The sequence below is a fragment of the Thermobia domestica genome, chromosome 3 (genome assembly GCF_964235325.1).
Source record: "Thermobia domestica chromosome 3, izTheDome1.hap1.1, whole genome shotgun sequence".
Lineage (NCBI taxonomy): Eukaryota > Metazoa > Arthropoda > Insecta > Zygentoma > Lepismatidae > Thermobia > Thermobia domestica.
Genome location: NC_137456.1, coordinates 89,923,267 through 89,950,052, shown reverse-complemented (window position 1 = coordinate 89,950,052; position 26,786 = coordinate 89,923,267). Strand labels below are relative to the sequence as shown.

The 26,786-nt window shown below is 36.1% G+C and overlaps 1 protein-coding gene across 1 annotated transcript in view; it reads right to left on the bottom strand.

Moving 5' to 3' along the window:
• Positions 1–26,786, bottom strand: part of LOC145680602 (tektin-3-like) — a 67,957-nt gene that overhangs the window by 23,452 nt on the left and 17,719 nt on the right. The window contains exons 4-6 of the mRNA XM_081751280.1: positions 24,176–24,408; positions 18,458–18,567; positions 9,505–9,653 (exon numbers count right to left, since the gene is read on the bottom strand). Coding sequence (XP_081607406.1) covers positions 9,505–9,653; positions 18,458–18,567; positions 24,176–24,408 — 492 coding nt within the window. The remainder of the gene's footprint in view (positions 1–9,504; positions 9,654–18,457; positions 18,568–24,175; positions 24,409–26,786) is intronic.

Here is a 26,786-nt window from a genome sequence, read left to right as displayed (position 1 = left end):
GTAGAGAGTCGAGACTGTTGAAACTTGATTTATCTTCTTTCATTTAACACCAACTTTCATATATGCAAGTTGACCTCCCTTTCCATTTAAAAATTTTGAATTGGACCCTGTCTGGGACCTTGCGGGGGACCCTGGGACAATTTATTTTACATTGACATGTGGTACTTTTGAAATGATGAAAGACTTGTTTTTCTGTTTTCATGTCTGTCTCACCGTTTCAGATTTTTCGGGGTTGCAACGGACTTTATATAGACGCTTAAAGATTTTAATAACAATGAGTAAAGTGCTGCCCCCAAAGTGGAATACGTGAGACCTCCCCAATTTTGGTAACCGGTTTTGATCTTACCTTGACCCAAGCTTTCAGGAAATATATACTCCTCCCTCACTTTGAGTGTTCAGGTTAAAGTACATCCCGGGTCAGTAAGTCCAAATATCAGGTTTGATGGCCAGTAAGTCCGGAATTAAAACGATACACAACACAATGAGTCACACGCCCACTAAACTTATAAGAGTTTGCCACAATTCCAAATATAGTAAGTGAAAAACTTTAAGTTCTCGAGTTATTGGCCATAGTAGTTTGGGTCTGAACGATATCAAATTTTGCAACAAAAAAAATCATTAGAAGTGATCGATGGAACTCGTCTGAACATGGCCAATTTTGGTATAGTCATAGATCTTAATGAGCTTACATATGAAATGTTATGGCGTAGATCTTTGGTTCTCGAGTTATTTGCTATCAAAGTTGGGGTTTGGACTTACTTGATAGATAATAACTCGAGAGCCAGAGAACTCCACATCATAATATTTTATATACGCATTAAGCTTGTTAAAGTCTACCAACACTGCAAATTTGGTCAAGTGGAGAACTTTCATTCTGAGCTATTAAGTATCAAATTCTAAGCTTGAACTTAACAAACCTGTTAAGAGAAGTAAAAGTATTATGTATTAATAATAAAGATTTACTAAAAATTATTGAATACGATTGTTTTTCCCTCGAGGGAAATTTACTAGTAAATAATATACTTCAAAATTATCAAATAAGTTACATTCCAAGAGGGTTCTAATATTATTTTTAATTGTTTTTTTTTCCTTCCTCCATGCCTATATTTACAGTTAAAATGTCCTGTTTCGTTCTAATAATCATTGCTTTGGTCTTTGTAATATTAATTTTCGTCCCACATTCTTCATGAGTTTCTCACAACTTTTCACAGATACATTTAATACATTTTCGGACCAGATTCCATGACGACATGCATACCGTTTGGAAACCATGTATGTCTAATAATTTCCCGTAATATTGAAATACCATCTCTACAATCTAGACATTTGTGTACTATTTATTCTAAATCAATATTAAATATCAGAGAAATGCAACATCATTGTCGAAACTCACTTCCAATTGCACTTTCCTGTAACATTTCTTCTCTCATTCCAACTCTCACTGGCTGATTCATATTTAAGCTTCTGATTAACTTTTCGTCTCTTCCGTTCAATTTTATTACAACCGTTCCTAGCACTCTCATCAAATATCCGAGCTAACTAGGTCAAAATGCTTTTCTATATTAATAATGATTACTGTACATACATTTCTCTGTCTTTTTCTATAAACCTTTTAATGAATTCTCTGAATAAGCCAGTAGCATCTCTTGTACTCTTCCTTCTACTCCGACTGTAAAATATTTTTTATCCTTTGCTTCTTAAGTCACAAATTAGTAATCTATACAGAAATTTTCCTTTAAGGGGTCTTTCCCTATTCCAAGGTTTTTTCTTTTTTCTTTCGAGTTTCAAAAATTATTTCTTAATCATGGTTGAAATTAGTTTCCACTCATAATTTCCTTTCTCTATGTTACTACAAATATTGTAAAATTCTGTCTTGTAGGGTAGAACTGATAGATGGTACAGGGGAAATTGGACTTTTCCATCACCTTTTGTTATTAAATGGTAATAAATATTTGAAATAAAATATAAGTTCCTATAAATTACTTAATGGATTGTTGATGAATTTGTAGGAGCCCAAATTACCATCTGTCTTAGGACGATAAGAACCAAGGTTCTTGTGGCCAAGGTGTAGGAAGGTGCCTATCAATGTCCAGGCGTCTTAGAGAGATATATAAAACCCAGAGACCAGGCATCCTGAGACTAGATGTCCTAGTAGGAAGGAACGTTCAGAGACCGGGGGTTCTAAAGAGTGTGGAATAGGTGCCCCTCAATGATCAGGTGTCTTAGAGAGATAGATAAGGAGCTCTCACCGTCAGAGACCAGGTGTCCTAGAGACTGGTGGATAATCAATCGGTGGAGATTGATGTCTTCAGCAGATTCCAGCTCCTTTTATTCTGAAATGTTGCTGACTGTTTGAATCATGATTGACGACGTCTTCTTTGTGGCTGTCGTCTGAAGTGTGTTTACATGTGATGTTGGGAACATATGGTGAACCTTGCAATACATATACCTTGGCCTTTGTGACGAGTTGGATCCAAAAATCTGACTTCGCTCATCGTTATAGCTTCAAATAATAGCCTATGCACGAACAATATTTATAAATTGATAGTTACGTATAGTTTCATTGCAAGAATATTAGTTAAAATACCTAATATTGTACTTGAAGGTATCGATACCCCGGATCTCTCCGTTACGCTACTGCGACAAATTGCTACTAACTTTAGATTATTTTGTTTGATCTCTTCTTTGATATTTTGTAGTTTTATCCTCTATGGCATGGCATAATGTTTTTGTTTATACTCGTCTGTTTCCTTACGCCAGTTATCTTCCCTTATATTATTACTTTCTCGTCCAACAGTCTCTCCCACGCCATTCTTCCACGGTGATCAGAACGCAAGTGATGAGATATATTATCTTCGAGATCTTTAACCCTACAAAAGATCTTTATGATAATTTCCACTTTTCCCCTTTCCTAGTATGACAGACGGGAACAAGTAATGGTAGTTTTCTGTTGCTTTATGTACCGCACTGTTCTAAGTTCGACGGATAGAGTCACTCTGATCACTTGTGGAATTTGTGTTAAATGACCTTATCAATCACTACGATATTCACCAACGTGACTATTGGAGGTACTGTTGACTTTGCAAGGATGCACTTCGTCTGACTTAGGATTTCCCAGGAAACGAGATGAGGTATAGGTGAAACAAGTTCTTCCAACAGAAATTCTCACATTCCTCGAGGGGACGTCACTTTGATGACATCATTTCGAAACGAGACAATCTGAACTCTAGTCTCGTTGGCAACACTAGTCTGGGTACTCCATGCAGACCAACTCGGCATGGACGACCCTTCTAGTACCGATATACCGTTGACGCTGCTCTGATAAGTGAGTTTTACTACAGTATTTTTTCTACCCAACACAATATAGGTTTCCACGAAAAACATCTGTGAAGGGAATAATACTGAAGTACCATTGAGAAAAACTAACTTTATTAGGGCCATATAAATTCAGTAGTAAGGGTAAATAATGACAAGATACTATATAGGGATGGCCGGATCCGGATCTGGCCGGATCCGAAGATCCGGATCTGATTGGGTCCGGATCCTTTGGATCCGGATCTCGGATCTGGATCCGGATCTCGGATTTGGATCCGGATCTCGGATCTGGGTCCGGATCCCGGATTTCGGATCTGGATCCGGATCTCGGATCTGGATCCGGATCTCGGATCTCGGATCTGGATCCGGATCTCGGATTTCGGATCTAGATCCGGATCTCGGATTTCGGATCTGGATCCGGATCTCGGATCTGGGTCCGGATCTCGGATTTCGGATCTGGATCCGGATCTCGGATCTGGATCCGGATCTCGGATCTGGATTCGGATCTCGGATCTGGGTTCGAAATTCGAATCTGGATCCGAAATCCAGATCTCGGATCTTGATTCTTATCCAAACCCACATCCCATCCAAATTATGATAAACTTGAATATCTAAAATTCGCCGAAAGTAATTTCACAAAGTCCTGACAGTGAAGAAGAGAACAGAAAATTAAGACGAATATTGATAAGTCTATTTGTTTCCTTCATTCTACTCTAAAGATCAAACGTTTGGCTTACTTAAGAAAAAGAAAAAAGGATCCGGATGAGAGTTCGAATGTCGAATGTAGTTACACTCGGTTGCAGGACCGAGATGAATATTTAAAATTCCTCAATGCACCTATTTCATTGACAGTTAAGAAAACATAAACAGTTAAGACAAGTATTGACTACTTTTTACGTATATTTATCTTGCTCAGTCTGCTCAAAATATCAAATGTATACCCTACAATTAGATTTAATAATTATTTAGTAAATCACAATATGAGCACCGAGAATAAACTATGAATTTTGGTGCCTCTTATCTAGATTTGAAATTTCGGATTCATACATAGAATCAGGCTGAAATATAAATATTTGAGATCTGGAAACCGAAACATGTGCTAGTAGCAAGATCGTAGCCGTTTGTACAGTGGCGTATTTACGATTTTGTTTCGGGGGGAGGCTTTGCTAACTTTCGGGGGAGGCTTTGCCTGAAAATGTGAAAATTCTGCAAGATATTTCATATAGTTTACTATAGTAAGTAAGATTTCGGGGGGGGAGGGAGAGTTAAGCCCGGAAGTAGTTTGAGGAACACGAGAAATTAAAAACAGATAAATATTCTTTTTCAGGAGTAAGTCGCGCTTTAACATGACTTTTCATGAGTGTTGTGTTCAAATATGAAAACTGTAATGACAACTTGTTTGAAATAAAAACCTTTTCATTTTTAACAATAAAGTTAGGTACTTTCAGATTGGAGAAAAATTAGCAAGGCACATACCACTGATTAGGGTGCTGATTCTTATGGAAGCTTTCATTTGAACCGGAAGATTTCCTCATGTTAGTATCGGATTGCCACAATTCACCTTGCTGAAAGACGTGGTTTATCAGGAGGTCGGACAAGATTCTTTTGAACGTAGCCTGTAGACTGCTTCTAGTCTCAATTATTCCCATATAACAAGACTAGCCATATACATAGTTGGTTCGAAATAAGTTAAAATATCACTAATTGACCTTAAGGGGATAATCGTGATTTAAATATTCCTAAATCAGAAGAGATTTGAAAGTTAAGCGGTAAAAGAAAACCGATAATTCCGGAATAAAGAGATTTATATGCAACCTAATGATAGCAATAAAACTCTTTATGTAACATTTTCAAAGCTAAAATTAACAGTTATCTTCTTGAAGAGGGTTTACGGCAACATATAATATTACAAATCCAATTATTATAAGTAGTACCTCTGACAGCCCTGCATTTCACATCACCATCGCCCTTCATCCTGACAAGTGGGCAATTCACTTACCCACAATGACTTTTCAGGTGTTCCAGTGACATCAATATCTCAGTTTGGCTTTGGGATCATGCTTCGGTGAACCTTGACTATCACCATCAGCAGCTACTAGAGAATCAGAACTTATTTCTGTATTAGATAATGTGGGTAACTATAGCTTTTCGTCTATAGAAGTCGGAGAGTGTATGGTATTATCGCAGGAAATATTTGATACATAAAACTTAGATTGTCAGTATTTAGGAGCAACTTTTAAAATAATCAGTTACTGTAAATGTGCTACAGATTAGCCGAGAAAACCCGACAGCCATAGTCGAGTGGTCTGCGGCATTAGGCTGTGGATCCTTTTACTGTAAATGTCTTGGATTCAAATCCCGCTTCAAATGAACGTAAGTCCGATGATAGGAACCAAAGGACTGTCGTGCCAAGAATTTAATTTGTTTTAATTATCATAAATGCCTTCTTTATTATTAAATTTTATCCAATATTTTCTTTTCAACCAGTTTGCGAAACTCAGAGCTAGCTACTTGTTTTCTTTTTAATTCATGTTCATAGTTAGCACAACTAATCACTAAGGAAAAACAATCATTTCAATAAAATTCGCCTCGCGTCTTTCGTAGCTCTAAGTTATTTTCAGCTTTTTTTAAAAAGCTGAATGGCGTTTTATCACTTTCCCATCGCTTTCCCTATTTTTTTTCTAGTTTTACCTATGTTTCTTTGCACGGATATTGCGCCTATATGCACGTGCTTAATGTGTTCGTTTACAAAAGCGGGCCATTTTTCTGCCACTATAGAAAGTAGAGTGCCCTGTATCAGAGAAATATTAATTGATGTATGTAAGTGAATATATCTGTGATGAAGTCATAATTTCTCAGTTTTTGCATCGCACATAGTTTCCCCATCCTCATTAATCTCTTCACCCCCGCTTCCTGAATTCCAGTTCTGGTATTCTTTCTTAAGCAAGGCCTATTTAATGGGAGACTGATGTCTCATGTAGGCTTATTAACTATATCATCAGCAATAAAGAAAGTAGGGTTTAATTTGCACTAATTTTAGAACATTACGTTAATTAAATAATAATAATAATACGGAGTGAGCTCAGGCTACTTGTTAGGATTCTTGCTTCGCAATTGGATTATACCGGGTTCAAATTCGGAGACCAGCTATCCTGACTGAGGGTTTTCCAGGGTTGTTCCTCAGTTATACTGGGCAAATGCTAGGTTAGTACCTTGATCTAAGGCTCTGAAGACCTTCCTTCCATTCCTTTCCCAATGTTTTCATCTGTTGATTATTACAGTGTAAAGTGGCCTCTGAGGATGTATCTGGTAGCTTATAGTAAATAAACAATAACGACTTAATATATCTTCACGAAACGTGTGGGTTAATTTAACTATAGCCTTACAGTCCCAATAGATAGCTAAAGTTTTAATATTAATTTCCTGACTTTTAAATACTATTTTCATATTGTTTCAGCTTTCAATTTTCTCATGTATGTTCCACCGAGAATTGAACCTGAGATCACATGAACAAATGCGAATATGTTAAATATTTTTGAACACTTTAATATACAAAACACAAAACGCTTCAATGATACGATGCATGGATATGTTTTGGTTACGTCCTGCAATGTATGATTAAAGAAACCTGGAGGGTGAAGAAGAAATAACAGAAATCTCTTTTATATTTACTCCTTCAACAAACTCCTGACCTCAGAAGGGCAAGCCATAAGTTAGGTAATAAAGTCATACAACGAACACTTTTATTAATACTAATAATACTACACAACCATATCGCTCTCCTGAAATTCTCGTGTGTATGTTTAAAGATCTACTGTTGTTCCACGCCAACCAGTCTATATTTTTTGTTGTACCTTCGAAGTGAAAGATTTGTTGATGGTTGGACTCTAGTGAGTCAGAAACTACTACGAGGGCTGCTATATATATTTCTGGCCTAATAATGAAAATACGAATATTTATCAACGAAAATGGTTTTATTGTTTTTCAAAATATTCTCCATCAAGATTTATACACTTTTGCATGCGCTCAAACCAATTTTCGAAGCACTTTTTCCACTCCGATTGAGACACCTCCAAAACATGGTGTTTGAATGCTTCAACAGCATTTTCTGGCGACGAAAATCGTTGACCACGCATTTTTTTCTTGATGTGTGGGAATAAAAAGAAGTCATTGGGTGCCAAGTCAGGGCTGTACGGCGGATGACCCATCACTTCGACGTTTTGGCCGGTCAAAAATGCGCTGGTTTGAGCCGATGTGTGAGAGCTCGCATTGTCATGGTGCACAATGATTCGTCTTCTCTTGTTCATTTTTCGAATTTCTCCGAAGACTTCAGGCAAACAAATGGTGGTGTACCACTCAGAATTGACCGTCCTACGTTGCTCAAGCGGAACAGTCGCCACATGACCAGTTATGCCGAAGAAACAGGCGACCATTTGCTTCGAAGTGCTTCTTCCACGAACAACTTTCGTTGGATTTGGCTCGTCTTGGAAGACCCACACGGTCGATTGCTGTTTTGTTTCGGGCTCATACGCATAGATCCATGATTCGTCACCTGTGACGATCTTATAAACGTCTTTTGAAGCACCGCGATCGTATTTTTTCAGCATTTCTTTACACCAATCCACACGAGCTTTCTTTTGAGCGATTGTCAAATTGTGCGGGATCCAACGAGAACAAACCTTTTTTACGGCCAGGTGTTCATGCAATATCGAATGTATGCTGGTGGAAGAAATGCCTAGGCATGCCTCTATCTCACGGTAAGTCACATGACGGTCTTGCATTATCAGTTCACGTACGGCATCGATGTTTTCTGGCACAACGGCTGTTTTTGGACGACCTTCACGGAATTCGTCTTTGAGCGAGCGTCGGCCACGATTGAATTCGTTGTACCAGTTTTTCACAGTGCTATAGGATGGTGCTTCGTCGCCATACAAAGATTTAAGTTCATCGATGCACTCTTGTCGTGATAATCCACGTCGAAAGTTGTGAAAAATGATCGCACGAAAATGTTCACGAGTTAATTCCATTTTTTTGCCAAGTTGATTTCTTCAAGTACCTGTAAAAGAAAAAAAAATTGTCGTAAGTCAAAAAGTTCTGAGTACATTTATGCTACAAAATGTCAAACTTTCCAATGGAAATGTCAGATTGCACCTGGCAACACTTAGTGTTGCCTAGGCCAGAAATATATATAGCAACCCTCGTATAAATAAAGAGTTTGTTTTGTCCAGTATTCCTGCGATTAGAAGGGTCTTATCTAAAAGATATTTCATTTGTATATGAGAAAATAAGAAAGTTTATATAAGAAAGTAAATATTGCAAGGTTAAAATAACATAAAGAACAAAGGTAGCACAAACGTGTTATGGAAACATTTAAAAGCACAGCATCCTACTATATTAGTGAATCTGAAAAAAGTTTTGACGAATTTTAGATATTCAATTTTATCATCACAATTTCAGATGTAGGTTTGGATACGAATCAATATCTGAGATTCGGATCCAGATCCGAGATCCGAGTTTCGGATCCAGATCCGAGATTCGAGTTTCGGATCCAGATCCGAGATCCGGACCCAGATCCGAGATCCGAGTTTCGGATCCAGATCCGAGATCCGGACCCAGATCCGAGATCCGAGTTTCGGATCCAGATCCGAGATCCGGACCCAGATCCGAGATCCGAGTTTCGGATCCAGATCCGAGATCCGGACCCAGATCCGAGATCCGAATTTCGGATCCAGATCCGAGATCCGAGTTTCGGATCCAGATCCGAGATCCGAGTTTCGGATCCAGATCCGAGATCCGGACCCAGATCCGAGATCCGGACCCAGATCCGAGATCCGAATTTCGGATCCGGATCCGAGATCCGGATCTGAGGTTCGGATCCGAGATCCGGATCTGAGATTCGGATCCGAGATCCGGATCTAGGTCCGGATCCGGCAAGATCCGGATCCGGATCTCACTGGATCCGGGATATCCGGATCCGAAAATTTTTGGCCATCCCTAATACTATATCAATTGGCACATAATAGCATTATTATTACATCTGTCTTTAAGAATTTGGAATGCAACTATACCCCTTGTTGAGAATTCGAAGTAATAACTAGTTATTCTATTACATTGAATAAAAAAGTACTTAAAAATGCTTCATCGCGAAGGACTAGGTATTATAAAAGGAAATATTGTATGAATACTTACGTTGGATCATACTTTTCAATTCCTCCATAGTAATTTATACCTCGAGTGTAATTGTTCATTTGATGGCACATGTGGTCGATACCTAAAGCTTGCTCCTTATTCATTAAATCACACTCCAGTGTATGCTGAGATGCTCGGTTGTTTTTAAGCTAACAGTAAATAAAATAATATGGTCATAAGTATTCATAAACAAACATCCGAAAATTATTATGTCACAATTCCTAAACATAAAATAACGCAGTACATGTTGACATTCAAAACTCCAGCAACTTTCGGATCTGAGGAGTATCGAATTTTCGAAAATGCCGGGATAGTTATATGTGATGAAGGAACGGTTTTGTAATGTAGTCACAGTCAAGTGCCTTCCCAATTAATAACAAGAAATTAAAAAAAAAAACGTGGATATTTATTTTCCTGTGTACAAATAAGGAACGAGCAAACAAAAATTTTAATTGTTTTAATACGGAGTCTGCAACCCTGACTGATATGCATAAGAGATTTGGCAACATAACGTAAGTCACGATGTTACTCTCTGTTCATGTGTCCTGGCTTGGTTCTTTCTAGCATTCGTGCGCCTTATGAAACAAACATTTAAATACCTGACCTTACGCTCAATGTAATCACACTTTTCTCGTGACTGAAAACTTCTCCTTCCTATATCCTTGCAGCAGGCGACAGAGAAATAAAAAAGGCTGGAGCCTCAGGTCTTTGCTCGTGCGGACTTCAAACGATGTGCACGATTTGAGTTGTTGAGTTGATTTTGAGTTTAACATCTCGTTCAGCAGCAAGGTTAAATGAGACGTGGACCTACTTAACGTGGAATCCGCACCACATGAGCTCCCTCTGGAAATCGAACCTGGGTCTCGCACACCAAAGGCGCGGACGGAAGTGAGCGATTTGTTTGTTCTGCTTTTCATAAAGAAAAAAACTGACCCGTATTGCTTCAAGGACGAGCGGGACTCTGCAGTAGATTTTCCAAGCATTTGCGACACTTATATATAAATTATTACAAAGGTATAAAATACTTTCTTAATACACTTTACAATTTCGGATTTTAATTAAGCCTGATGTTTGTTTATATGACTTTTTTCAAGCAAGAAACGAATGAATGTTCTTAAAGTGTATTTTAAATTGGTTCACCTCTGAAATGCTACTGTGAAAGCAAGCATGCGAAGCCATGAACAAATATGTAAGTATTACATTTGTAATTTTAAAAAAATATTATGAAATATCATTAAGTAGAGAAGGGTCAATTGTCAAGTCATGTAGGATACGAGAGGGATGTATATTCGTAGGTACGTTTAAGGCTGAGAATACTCACAGGGATTCAGTTAATTTGAATCCCGTTAGAGTTGTGAAACTTCAGGTATATTTTACAACTTATATATGTTGCATTCAGTTTAGTTGAATTAAGAGGTATTTAATCCGCAATACAGCAGTGACACTGAAAATATTTTGAAATGTAGTTTCCTGTATGTTTACTAGTGGCTGGCACAAAAACCGGTTTTTCGGTTTTCGGTCTTTAGAAAAACCGAAACCGGTTTTTGAAAATTTTCAAAAAACCGGTTTCGGTTTTTCACCGAAAGCGATTTCGGTTTTCTTCAAAACCGGTTCGGTTTTTCACCGAAACCGGTTATCGGTTTTCTCCAAAACCGGTTCGGTTTTTTACCTGGTCCGGTTTCGGTTTTCTTCAAAACCGATTCCGTTTTTTTTCAAAACTTGTTCTATTTCTGACCAGAATGGTGTTTCGTTGTTCTCCGGAAACCGAATCCATTTCCACAGAAATAGTTTTATGTGTTTTCAAAAAGTTTTCACCGAAAGCAGTTTCGGTGAAAACCGAACCGGTTTTGGAGAAAACCGAAATGTCGGTTTTTCGGGTTCGGTTTTTATGAAAACCGGTTTTGCCCATCCCTAATGTTTACCCACTCCGAACGGTTGACGTTGCGCATGACACTAGTAATTCGATTGCTTGTATTGAATACTTCTGTTTAATGCAAAATGGTTTTAGTTGAATAAGGCTTAAACATTAATTTCATAATTCTTGTAATTATTTTCGAGGATATCCCAATGCACTACTCTTTGCTTTCATTCTACGTGTAGAATTTTACTTTTCTTCAAATATACCTGATACAAATTGACATAAAGATATTTGAAACAGAATGTATACTAGTGAAGAAACGTAAGTCAACGTACATATTGAATTAAAGAATAACACATTAATCAATTAGTAATCTTCTCTATTATTTTTAAAGAAAAACGTGTTGGATTTTGCCAAAGTTTTTGTAAAGACATAAGAAAAGAAATACGAAATCTAAATCTAATAGTATTGTTTAATTTGAATGATTTGTTCATATCATTATTAGTTATGCTAGACATTAACTTAGCTCAAAGAAATAATTATGATACTAACAGCATTTTAAATTATGTTTTTTGTTGAATGGACTTTGCTCACAAATAAAAGGAATCACTGTTTTATTGATCATCACTCATGTAGAAGGTTGTGCGAGGCAAGACAGCTTTGCGATCAATAGACAACGCAAGGATCACGCTGACACAAAGAACACATCAAGTTTTCAATAAGTTTCAGAAGTAAGAAAAACATGAAAGATTTTTAAATATTCCCTAAAAATTCTGCCGAAATTATTTACTAGAATTTCTTGTGTTGCTTGCTAAAAATTCTGTTACTATATTTACTTGCTATCAGTAAAACACACACATTGTTTTACCAATATTATTATATAGACTTTAAGGACTTCAGTTATATTCAAATCGAAGAAAAGCCTCTATTTCAGGTCTCTCCGAATAGAACAAATCGAAGATGGTTTGTCATAGGCTTTCTTACAGAAAATTTTGTCCATGTATGTGTGTGGGAAGAGAAAGTAATATCATACTGTAAGGGGGTAGGTTGAGACACTATTCGCTGAAGGACATGATCTGCACTTAAGTGAAATCTGCAAACTTGAGGAAGGAGAATGGAATGAACAAGTGTTGGCAGTGTACATACAATCATGGATCCACTGCAAAACTCTTGACTACGCTATTAATGTTCTTGTTTATCAATCTCTCATCAACCACAGTTTTTTTGTCTGTAATTTTCCTTCTCCATGTTGTTTATAGAGAAGGGAAACATCAAACTTTGATGTCACAATACATTCACTTAGAAATGATTCGTTTAGAAATGTCCTGTTTAAAATCGCGTATTCTTCTTTCCTCCCCTCTATTACCTTCTACCATTCCTCCTATCACTTCCTTAAAAGACCATTTATTCCCCATATCCTGATCAGCTTCTCTTTAAAAAAATTGAATGTTCCTCTCCTTTCCACAACTTTCACTAGCTCTTCTTCATTAAATTCGTACCTCAACCAGTTAATTTATAGAGTTCGTTACCACATCCGTATTTCAAACATTTCCACTCTTTATAGATGCACGAAAAAAAAATATATATATAAGTAAGCAACCAAACCAAGCATAATTGAATGTAACCTGGTAATCGCGCTTTCCAGGACTTTTTGTACTGACAGATGAGATTTGCGAAGGGAAATCAACGATTTTCAGTAAAGAAACTGGGTAAGGAACGGGAGTGGAGTACAATGTTCCATTTATTAGTTTAAACATATTGTCTATCTAGGTAGATTGCCTGCCAAGCATATATTGCCTTCCTAAATCAATACTACCTACGTAAATATAGAAACAAAGAAAACCTTTTCTTGAGATTCAAAGCGACGCACTACTGCTAGAAAAGCTCCTCAACTTGGTTTCCTCCTGTAACTTCAACTTTTCAGGTACCAGCATTAATTCTCGAACTTTATTGTCAAACCTTGTATTATCTACTCGAGTTGTTTTCCCATTTCTGATGTTCCGTATTACATGTACAAATTTAGCCCTTTATGTTGTAAACCTTTGACGTCTTTGCTTATTTGTTTCTAATCATAAATTGTATACTGCACGGTACCATATAATTCCTCTATTCCATATCCACCTAACTGCTGCTATGAGATAAGATATTCGCTCTAAAGGTCATTACTACCTCTTTGTCAGACATATGGAAAGCAGAGTACGCATGTAGAGTGACTGTCAAATTACTTTATTTATTGTTTTTTTCTTAATTTGAGAACCCAAAAGTTATTCACTAAAAGCTAAGGAAGTTTAGAAACATATATGTGACGATAATAAAAAAGAATGCGCCGAGGCATACTCATTGCAAGGACGATTCAATTAATTAATTGAAATAAATTTAATGTATCTTTTCCAACCTAAGACCTTAAGTAACGTAAAATACAGGGAAAAAATCGGTTCATTCGCCTCTATGGATTGAGTGTTCTTCACTATACAAGTAGTATTATTCCTAGCTTTGTCTGTGAATTCAGGCGTGGTTCTTTAATACTGCTCTGGGACTTCGTTGTGGATATGTTAGTATACTCACCTTCGGCACGTGAGAATCGTGTTCAAATATTCAGTTCCATATCTCACAAACCTCGGTGGTGAAAAGAGACGTACAAATCAACCAACCTTTTATAGTTATGAAAGTCGAAGGAAATTCCGTAGGTTATTTTCATTATCATTAAATTCCTATTAAGAAGAAGCGAATGAAAAGCAGCTGTGACGCCTGATGGGAAACTCACCTCGGCAACATAACACAAGGATGGATTACAGTCATGCATCTAACGTCATAAATTTAGTACACGCCCAGCAAATAGGCTGGATAACTATACAGTCAGGAGACAGTGTGTTGTTGAACAAGGCGATATGAAAGTGCATAGTGGGAACATACAATTTCGAGTAATTGTACTTACGAATTCAAACTAAAACATTCTGCTCAACAAGCCGCAAGAAACATTAACAGTGTACTTGGATCAGGAATGGCAAATAAATGCACCACTTGCTGTTGGCTTATCAAATTTCATTAAGGTGACCATCATTACAAAATGAGCACCGTTGGTCCGACCAACATTATGTTCGGATTAGCCCCTCAGGAACACTGCGGAAGCAGACCGTCAGAAAAGTTTTAGTGTTATTGTAGATGAGTTAGGCATACACACACCAATGTCGTTCGTTGGCTCCGTGCAATCAGTAAGGTGAAAAAGTTGAACTCATGGATCAAGCATCAGTTGACACAGGTCAATAAGAATCTTCGTCTGGACGTGTGCGATTCTTTGAGTGTAAGGAATATCCGGAAGAGTTTCCTGTTTTGGATTATCACTTCATGTGAAAAGTAGAAAATAGATCTCTTATGAGAATCGTAAACAGTCAGATTGTATCGTGGTCACCGTCCAGGACGGTTTCTTAAATCATCTCTTGACCAGTGCCGGATTTACATAAAAGCTAAACAAGCTATAGCTTAGGTCCCACTCACTTAGGGGCTCAAAATTAAAAAAATAAACTGATTGTAATGTACCAAATAACAAGAAAATGTAAATAAGATAAAACGCACATACAACATTGGTGTTTTGTATTGTTGTGTATTAGGCTTTTATGAAGCAAGTAATAGGGCTCCATTTCTCAGCCCCATTTGTAATGAGGCCCCTGTTATCGTCCCGTTTATAATGGAGCCCCCGTTTCCCAGTCCTGCTTGTAATGGGCCCTTGTTTACATTTAGATATCCATTAGGTCCATAAATTAAGCATATATTCAAACCTTTAAAAAGGCAATATTTGTCGCTGAAAAAGGAAGTTTAACATAGAAGGAGCCCCCAAAACTTGAAATATATATAAGGAGCCCCTTTCAGTAACTTAGGGACCCATCAAACTTAAACCCGGCACTGCTCTTGACCCACATAATGTATTTTGCTGATATGATGGTCTATAATGAGAGTGATCTATTATATCTTTCTCAGGCGAGATGAAACCATCAACGCAGATCGTTACAGTGTTGAATTAAAATGCACTACAAGTTTGTCCACAAGAATCCATCAATAGTCAACAAACATTATGTCCTCATGTTTCGCGACAATTCATGCCCACATGTCATTCAAAGGACGATGCAGACTCTCTGTGAATTACAGTATGTAATCCTCTCACGCAATGTATTCTGCTGACGTCTTTCCCTCCGACTACAGCCTGTCCTGGCATCTCGATTGTTTCTTAGGAAGGGAAGATCTTGGGTGGTGTAATGTGCAATTGAAGACTTCTTCGCATCGCAGGTTCCAGATTTCTGTCGCTACGGTATCTAATCGTTTGCTGAGCGATAGCAAAAATGTGTGGTTACAGACGATGACTAGGTATTTTGATTAAGCAGGTACTGTATTTTTTTTTTTTTTTTTTAAGTTTTTGAAAATGACGCAGCTGGTGCAGACAATTAATTTGCACCAACCTAATAGTCCAAATTTGAGTGTTCTCAAATAGTTATGGAATCTGTGGGATGCATTCTTTAAACTACTATGAACTATCTATCTGACATGATCTATTTAATACCTTTGTCCATGAATTGGATATTTCCAGATATTTCCCTCTCATTTTCTAGTTGAATCAAGTGATTCTAATACCTAGTGAGTCCTATCTTCATAAACTTAACACTTCCTCCGGTCTCTCGTTTACTTCTCTCCCTCTGGTCTCCTGTGTTTACGCACTGTACTATCTTCTTGGCATTCTTTAACAATAGCGCAAAAGTTCTAATTACTAATTCGATTATGAATGTATCCCTTTCTCTCCATTTGAGTTTTTCTAATTTATCGTATTTTTCTTTCGTTTCTTGTTTCTTATACATACCTATTTTCTCATACGTTTATGTTAGCACGAGATCTTTCTCAGTTAGCTTAAATTTGTATATCATTACCTCATCATCTACAAATTATAATTTCGTTACTTTCTTTCTCAGTTGCTTTTCCAGAAGTACTGACATTACGTTACTTTTTTCATTACCAGGGCAAAATATTCTATAGTTCTGCTTCGAACGTCCCTACTACCTTTCCATCTAACTTCGTGTGTTTCTACCAGATTTAAAGTATTGTTTCACCTCTTGTTACAAATTCTCAAATTTTCTTCCCTAACATAATATGTATGAGCCAAGTTTTTATCAATAATTTCTTGTCCTATTGTCCTAACATATATCATTCCCTGTTTTGTTCTCGTTCAACAGTATTTCGCAAGATATTCTTTTTTGGACAACAGAATGCAGGTATATGCATATAACCTCTAGAAAATTTTGGGTGTACATTTCAATTTCTGTATGCAAGCAAACCAGAGAAAATAGTGCAGTAATTTCCCGTTGCTTTCCGCGCTATAGTGTTCCAAGTACATAAGACACTCTGAGTCAGAACTTGTCTAGAATTACCGTACCGCTCCTTTCAGGACACTCAAGCCTTAAAATGCAAACTATGCTGATTTCAAACTTATCTCGACGTTGAGATAATGCATCTGTTACAGTTTTCTTTCCACTTTAATTATCAGTTAACTTTTGGCTCGCTAGATTCCACAATAGTCAATGATAAAATAAATACTGCACATTGCAATTTTTATTGTTATTATTATCCTTGTGTTTTATTTCTCACAGCACTAAACTATAGGAGAGGATGCAATTTCTCTTTAGAAAATAGCATTAGAAAATTCCTTATGAATTTTTCACTATCAATCAACATCGCATTCTATTGCATTATAAGCACGAATTATAACTTCAGTGATGATTTAATTAGCATTATTGCTTTCATACAATATTCATATACATGATTTACAGGTATATGAATACCGTACGCTTCTTTAGATACTTCTAATCTTCGTCAATAGGGGATAGACAAACTTAGTATTTTAGAAGCTTTATCTCATACGTTCCGCGAAAGTTCTCCTTTTTTTTATTTGTGGTTTCTTGCTCTGTAGGAAAACATTTCAACGAAACTGTTGGTAATTACAGAGAGTATTCTTATGATATTTTATCACAATAGGGCAATGCTGCTCAGTAGCTGCACATAAGACCTGGCAATATTGTATGGCAATGTTGTATTGAAATAAACACCCTGTATTTTGTAACCAAATTGCAAAAATACTTTAAAAATTACGAAATTATGATCAGGAAGACATGGTTCAACCATAAAAGCAAACTAAATATTTTAATGGTAATGTTATCAATGCTTGGCCATTAAAGGTTAAAGGCTTCTTTTGTAAATTATATTGTTAAATTACACCAGTGACACAGAGACCCAATAAACAGAGAGAACCTAACATTTATCATAATCCAAACACACATATAATACATTAATTTTAACTTATATGTCGTAGTTATACAAAGAAAATTAACCAATTTATTACATCTATATATATAAAAGAGAACGTACAAATCCTTTGTCCGCTCATCACGCTAATACGGCTGAACCAATTTCTTTCATTTTTGGGGGGTTATTAGGATTTGGACCCTAGATGGTTTTTAATTTTCAATTACCAGTGTCTTGAGATAATTGACCATTCAGGTGTCCACAAATCCTTTGTTAGTTCATCATAGGTAAAAATAAACGTATTTATATGCAACCCGCATGACCGTGTCACTCGGCGGGTTAACATAAATGACAGGCGATATAATATCACTTGAAAGCGAAAAAGTAAAAATTATCTAAGTAACAAAGTTTATTGCGTTCCGGGGTGACCGCAGCGAAGCGGGGCGGGTTAACATAAATGACAGGCGATATAATGTTAAGATTTACTGCAATCTTCTATGGTTTTTATCATATCACTTGAAAGCGAAAAAGTAAAAATTATCTAAGTAACAAAGTTTATTGCGTTCCGGGGTGACCGCAGCGAAGCGGGGTGAACGCTGCTAGTTTACATATACAAGAGAGATGAAGTACTAAACTTAACTCAAGCTTTCAACTAGAATGATTGTTTTGGATTTTGCGAAGGCATGGTTCATCAGCAATTAATTCATCATACCCGTTCTCATGATCATAATCTGAACAAGTGGGTGATTGTACACACACATAACATATTTACATAATTTATTATATATACTCATAGTTGAAGAATAAACTTACTTGGTCCAATACTTTCTCGTGGAGATTCTTGAGCTTTCTTTGGCATTCACGGATTGTTTCAACTTCTTTCAGAAGTGATTGTTCCACTTGGTCGTGAACCAAGTCTATCCCTGTAAAAAAAAAAAAAAAAAAAAAAAAAAAATAATAATAATTAATAATTCGCTGATATTTAGAAAGATTGTTTTCCAAATATCGTGTTATCAATATTTCTAAAAACTTTCATTAACTTAACTCTCATTTGCATGACAGAAAATATCAATAATGCCATCTTCACCCAATGAATGATTCTACTAGGTAAATGTTGAAGGTTCTACTGCTTAATATATATAAATTCTATTGCCCCACTGGACATCGTACCAACAACCCCCTGCACTAAAAGGAAACTCTACACGGAGGAGCATAATTCATGTATCTACGTTAAGATTCAAGCCATTTTTTTATTTTTCTTTAGCACCGAACAGAGACGTAGATCTATAGTTAACGTGGAATTGGAACAGTATTCACTCTTATCGGGTCCCACATAATTTTGGTCTCCCACATCAAAGACTAACAATTTACTCATGAGGGTTCCTTAACTTTCTACGAGTGTTGATATAAAAGTCCTAAATTTAAGTAAGAAATATTATAACTTAATATGTAAAACTTTTAGGAGATATTTATTAAACCTCACTAGAATGACGAACCAAATTGGTGTTACTATCTATTTCTGTGTTTTGCAGGTAAAGGAAGACAATAAATTGACGAACGTTTGACCAAATGGAGAGACTGAAGACAAGAAGAGCTGTTATTGACTTACCTTCCATAAGAAAGTTTTAAAGTCACTGGATATCCACTCCGACATATGATAATGTCTCCTCTTATGCTATAATGAAGAAGTAGGAAGCTGAATTTAAAAGGAGGAGAACCAGCACTGAAAACTATCCTCGACGAAGAAGCAGTAACTCAGGAAAACATTCATAAAGTCCACAAAAATGTCATAAATGATTATCTATTGAGCATAAGGCAGACTGTTGAGTCAGTGGACTAAACTACAAGCTTTGACGGAGTTATCACTCAGCTTTTGAGCATTATTATTTGATTTAATTTGGAGTTTAGCGTTCCTTTCAGCAGCGAGGCTATATGAGACATGGACCCACAGCTTAACGTGGAATCCGAACCACAGAAAACTTTTGAAAATAAGGAAAGTTTTAGCGAAATGGGAACTTAAATTTTAACCCCTGACCAGAAGATGACCAGACGTAGCATATCAAGAAATAATCTTAAGATTTTCTGAGCAAATCCAGATTCCTTTTTAATCCGATTCGTAGCATTAGATTAGGCGTGGGTTCACCATTACCAACCCGAGTCAAAAGAAAGTTCTATCTCCCTTTATCTCCATTTCCTTGGAAACAAGCCCAAATCAGTTCCCTCAAAAGGAAAGGTGGTGGCCACTATCTTTTCGATATTCGGAGGAATAGTGATGATAGATTATCTTCCAAAGGGCTAAACAATAATTAAGAAATATTATCACGTCTCCTACGAAAACTGTACAATCATATTCAGCAGAAGTATATTGATGAACTGAAAAAGATGTCCTTTTATTTATCAGCATAACGGCTTCAGCCGCAAGTTGGCCGTCACCATGATAGCAATTTACGCTTTAGGCTTCGAAGTGGTCCCTCACCCAACTTATTCAATTTGCATGTTCATCTGTTCACACACCTCAAAAAAAACTTTAAAAAAATATGAATTGACTTTTAAAAGCACTAAAAGGCAGACAATAATAAAAGCGTTAAAAACACAATAATAATAATAATAATAATAATAATAATAATAATAATAATAATAATAATAATAATAATAATAATAATAATAATAATAATAATAATAATAATAATAATAATAATAAAGTACTCAAAAACAGAAAATGATTTATTACTGTTATCTACAGGTATAAAAAGTATTGAAGTCGTGCCAAGGCGAACAAATTATTTCCTAATGTAAAGTTATTTCGATTATAATTTTATGAGACATTACTATGTTTGGTTTGAGCAACTTCAAAAAAAAATAATAGATAATAGTAATAGATTATTTTCTGCAGTTAAGTATTTTGTTGTTATTACTATCTCTCTTTACTGCTTTTATTATTTTCTGCCTTTTAGTGCCGTTTTGAAGTCGATTCATATTTTTATATAAAAACTTTTTGTTTTTCAGAGCGTTTTTGAAGTTGGTTATTTTTCCTAATAATGTATTTTTATTTTGTGTTCTTAATGTGCTTTTTAAATCAGTTATTTTCCTTTTAACTTTCTTGATTTTTCAAATTTTTCGTTTCCTCAGTAGTTTAAACACATACCTAAAGGTAGGACACGCTTTCCCCATAAAATTGTACTCCCTACAAAACATGCGTGAAGAAATGCGTAATAATTAATTATCAAAAGTGTTAAAATATTTTTCAGTATAGATGAGAACCCTCCTTTGGAATAGTTCATTACATTAGTGAAAACCGTACCAAAATATCACGTAGTCTAAAAAGTATTTAGCTTTTGGCGCAGGAAATGGCGTTAGTATCTCAAATGACAGGGTATATCAGTCACAGCCGGTCCGGACTAACTTATTTAACAGCTAACAGTTGAGGCTTGAAGATGTGCAAAACGTAGTGGAATTCTTACAATTAGACGTAAGGTATTGCTCCGTGAAGATGAGTGAACTTTCCGCAAAACTGCGTTACATTTTATACTTTTATTTCGATAAAAGCGCGAACTCTGCGTAGACCCATGAAGTAGAAATTTGTACTGTTTGTTTGTAGGGAAGATACGTCATTAACAGTAACTGCCGAAAGATGTTTTGTTCGCTCTCGTTCTGGAAATGTCTATGTCTAAGATCCTCTTCGCGGAGGGTGACCAATCACAGAAAAAGTAGACCATATTCTGGCAAAAGTTGAGAAAGACCGGTATGGAAACACCCATGACATCACCAATAGCTTAAACATAATCATAATCACCAGTGTTACACCGTTGGAGAAAGCTAGCTAAAAAGTCAACCCATTGGTTATATGCAACCCACCTTACTTCGTTGAATTTCTGGTTGCAGCATAATTTAGGATAAGTTTGTCCTATTAAGTGTCTCAGGATTTTTTTTTTTTTTTTTTTAATCTTCCTTGGCAATACATAATTTATTTGATTAGTGAAATCCGCGTCGAAATGTAATCAACGGTTCTCAATATATTCCCATACAACCTTATCAACATACATATAAACATATATATACACGTCAAACGGAGAACCTCGTTTTCCTTTTCTGTAGGTTAAAACGAAACTGGGGGCTGTTTGTTTTGCGAGAAAAATGTACTACCAGCAGAAAAATGCACTTGACAATATATGGACAAAGTGTATTGACTTATCAGGGGACTGTGTTGAAAAGTAAGATCATATTTAAATTCTCAGCTACTCCTACTCCTACTAATTAGAACTTGTGTAACAACGCTCGCACATTGCAAATGAGTACACTCATAAACAATGGGAGGTATATTAAGCCTTTCCGTTCTAATATAATCAATATTACAAATTTGAATTGTTTATGATACTTCTAAACTTAATGGAAGTTTGGCTTTGAAGAAATTCAATTTGTCTGGATTTGATAAAATATACCAGTCAAATGATTTATCGGTCATATTGAAAAATGAATTTGCTCGAAAGCACGATTGAAGCTTTATTTAGAATGGGTGTCGAGATTGTTTTGTTTTGTTTGTTTCCCTTTTTAAACCTGCTATCTTTGCATCAATCAAACAGTCCTTAACTTTATACTTGTCTGTGTTATCTAATAGGAATACAAATGACTAATAAAAACAAATTTAAATCATGTATAAGTATCTAATACCTCTCAGGACACCTTTCATTGGTATTTTCCAACTATACACTTTCGAATAAATTGAATTTTGGATGTATATTTATATATACATGTAGGTGCACATAAAAAAATAGTACAGTCTTAGCACACTCAATTTTAACGCATCCAAGTGAGTCCAGCATGACTACACTTTAGCGTGTTATTTCAACACCGAGGGTCCGGTATTACCAGTTTGGCACAGAGCTGTTGTTAAGCTGTGGAAAAATAACATCGTGGCGGTATTAAAGAACTAGGGAATGAACATAGGACCGCATAAATAGGAACTGTGCGATGATGTTCTTACAGTACATAATCTGTGTTGTTAGTAATGTCCCAGTTTGGGTAGTGAAAGCAAGCCATTAAAGTATCTACACTGATTATTGTATTATTTGCATTATTTGTATTATTTGTCAGTGATCAGCAAAATCTTTAATTTTCTAACAACAATGACTTAACATACGTAGATATCACAGCATCTTAAAATACTGTGCGTCAGATAGACACAGCTATATAATAATCTCCAGATTATCCGCGGATTCAGGTAGTGCAACAACTGCGGATAACCCGCAAAATGGCCGAGAAAGGACACAAATCAATACTTTTTTTTTGAAAACATTATTAACAGTACGTGGCCTACACATGTCATTATGATTGAATAAACGGAGTTTCCTGCATTTAAAAATTCGTTGGTTTACTTTTTCATATACAAAAAACGGTTAATTATTTTTGTTGTTTCGTGTTAAACACGTCTTCTTTATTTGTGACTGAAGTTATGTTATAATTTTAACAAAAAATAAGCAAAAAGCAGAAGAAAGTTGGGAAAAATTAAAGGAAAGCCCACTTGTATTAGTTTTTCATTTTTAGCTACGAGCTATTTGACATTTATACCAAACAACAAACCACATATTACATTTTCTGTAAACTTTTTACCAAAATCATTTTGTGAGTGTATGAATTTCCTGACAAAATTTAAATTTTTAACAAGTGCTGCCATTTATTTTCTATTTTCTTATATTCTTCTCGGTGTACTTCTATCAATAAAGACTATGTGAGGTAGTTTATTTAACCATTAAACGCGATGGAGTGAAAATAGGACCAGGAAGTATCAAAATTTAACATAAATATGGTAAAACAGAGCCATTGCGTTGAATTAACACAGCTCATTTTACTGCTGTGGTGTATAAAATTGTTGTTTCTGTGTCTTAAAAAGAGTAAAAACACTGAGATGAAAAGTTCGTTGTTATGGTACCTACATACAGTATTTACATATGCATGTAGCTGTGTCTTGTAAATTCCACAGCAATAGAAGTATGGCTCTTTTAATCATTTACAGTATAATATTAACTATTAAGTTAGTCTCTGCCCTAGTATTCGATAGTACTAAAGTAGTAATAAACTAACGTCAAAAAGTTCAAGATTAGACATTTGATTAATATCAACGTATCGAATTTCATAATCAAGAAATTTACAAACGAAAACATACTATTATTGATTTTATGAACTCAAAATATAATTGCCTTCCCACTGGTCTAGTGGCTAGCGCATATACCTGTGCTACGGGGGTCCTGGGTTCGGTTCGCGGTAAAAGAGCCTTAAATATGCCAACGAGTTCGATTCAGCTTCCACTTTGAACTGTAGGTCCAAGTCTCATATAGTCTCGGTGCTTAAAAGGTACGATAAACTCCAATTCAATGGCAACAATCAAAATCTATTTTACTTTGATTTTGAGTATGCATGACGTCACAAATATAAATTAAGATTTATCTTGAATTGTAAAAATCAGAAACATGTTTATTTGAAAATTCTAGACAGTTTATTCAACACTGAATATCTGCCACTTCAATTACACCTTACCTTGTCTTTGCTCTCGATGATACAAGTTTTCCTGAGCAATATGTAAAGGACCTTCACAATCTCTAATAGCTTTCTCAAGAGCTCGTCTAGTATCTTGAAGCAACTCAGTCTCACCAAGCAATCTCTCCAACTCGGTTGAGAGTTCATTTCGCCAAAACGTTGAATCTGTAATCTTTTCACCCAATCTTCGACCAGACTCTCTTTGCCCCTGACTTGTTTTCTCTTCAGCCTCTCTGTAATTGTTTTAATTTGGGTAGTCAGTATACTTCAATGATACTTAGTGATGTAATATACAGAAATTTCTTAAGTAGACTATACATATCAGGCGAATCAAAAATTATTTATTTAACAAAGTTATTTGCTTTAGTTATATTTACATGACAAACATTTGTATTTTAACTGGCTGCAAGAATCTATTCTAAACAGAACTTTTGTCTATCAGAAGATCTTGGGGAAATCGACATAGAAGACGGAGTCTACGTATAGAACACAGATTTGACTGTATTGATGAACTGCCCAGACCATTTGAGTGTTCGGTAATTTAAAATTACCTGAACTAAGCATAAATTAATTTATCCATTAGAAATCTATATCCAAATCACTTAGAACCAGTGTTTCTTCCAGATACGTTTTTTGGGGGGCACTGCCCCCCGGAGCTCTGAGAGTGCCCCCCAGAGGAGACCAAAATAATACGTCTATAATATAATAATAAAGAGAATAGTACCAGTAGTGACCCCTGGAATTAGTGTTGTCAACGGCTCGAGCGGCTCGGCTCACGGCTCAGTCACCACAGCCGAGCCGAGAAGTGAGCCGGGTCAACAGCTCACCCAACCGAGCCGGCTTGAGCCCTCGGCTCAGTTGGACCGAACCGAGCCAAGCCGATGGCTCACCCCAACCGAGCCGGCTCGAGCCGATGGCTCACCTGAGTCGAGCCGGAGCTCGAGCTGAGCCGGTGGCTCAGGGCTCAACAGCCGGTTGGGCGCAACATCGTCCTGATCAGCAACAAAGAAAATACAAGTTAGCTCAGAAATATTTTTTCAGTTATTGATATAGATGGAAGTAATAAAACAAAACGAGTCTCTAGATACACACAAAGGACGCCTTTAAAAAACTACAAAGATGCTGTTACACTACCTTAACAATAATAGTTGTAGGCGTACTCGAACTTTTACATATTTGTACTATTATTTTATTAGTTTTTTGAATGATATTTACAAGAGAGACCAAACTAGCGCCCACTGATGTAAGAGATTAATTAACAAATCAGTTACTGCAAACTCAAATATAAAACTTTTTTTCTTTGTCTTCACGTAATCCAATTTCGAAAATTGGGTTTTTGTTTTAACATTTTGTAGTAAGTAGTTAGCAGTTTTACTCACAAATTTATTCATTGCAAAACAACTAATTATCTTAATAAACTGGATGAAGTATTAACTTTATAATTGCAAAGATTATGACAAAATAACAAGATGAATTTGAAGACTTATGTCCAAAATATGTATATTTTATATCAATTTTTTACTTGTTACGTAAGCCCTCTAACTTTATGTTTGAATGTGTTAACACACCTATGTTTGACGCGGAAGTCCTCAGGTTTGATTTCCAGTGGGAGATAAAGGAACTCACAGTCTTTGTGGTGATTTCAATAATAATAATAATTATTATGATTATTATTATTTATTTATTTGTAATGTTTACTACAAACAAGAAAAAGCGCTTCGAAACAAGCGTCTTTAACGAGTACACGTTACTGCTGATTTGCAACGTAGGTGTATCACTCTTTTAGACTTTTGATTAAATGTTTTGATCTCCGCATGTAAGTTTGTTTCCAATGGACCAACAACTAGTTTCTACTATGTTTCATTCTTAGTCAATTTTGGGCCCATAAACTCTATCACATTATACATAGGGAATACAATACGAAAGCCATCATTCTCTCCTCAGTTGGGTTATTTCAAAAGATTACGATTATCACTTCTTGTTTAAGAAGGAGAACTTGCATTTCCCTAACACCCCGTCTATCCCCATAGCTTAAACACACAACATAATTTTAAAAAATGATAAATTTAAGACAAAAAACCTCTGTATTTTTCGTCTATTTATAAAGGTATTTAAGATGGGAGACTGAATTTTCGCAAGTGAGTCTCATTCTTGCCCGATTCTTGCGGACTTGCTCTTGGACTTGTTTTTGCATACTTGATTTTGGTCTTGATCTTGCATATAAATACTCGGTATTTGTTTTCGAATCAGGGAATTTTCACCCAAGTTAGCACTCTATCAGTTCCACATAGTCATACATGGGACTCAACGCTCATATGATCTCAACTTACAGACTGCAGATAAAGGTCGATTGGCAGTTGGAGTTCGGAGGTTGAGGTCGTTGGAGATCGATTGATTGTTGGAGTTTGGAGGTTGAAGACAAGTGGAGATTGAGTGGTAGTTGCAGTTCGGAGGTTGAAATCGAACTGAGTGAAGGTCAAGGAGCAATCGGAGTTTAAAGATTGAGATCGTAGTTTCCCAAAATTAGTGTTGTAAACGGATCGAGCTGCTCGGCTTACGACTCAGTCACCACCGAACCGAGCCGAGAAGTGAGCCGAGCCAACAGCTCACC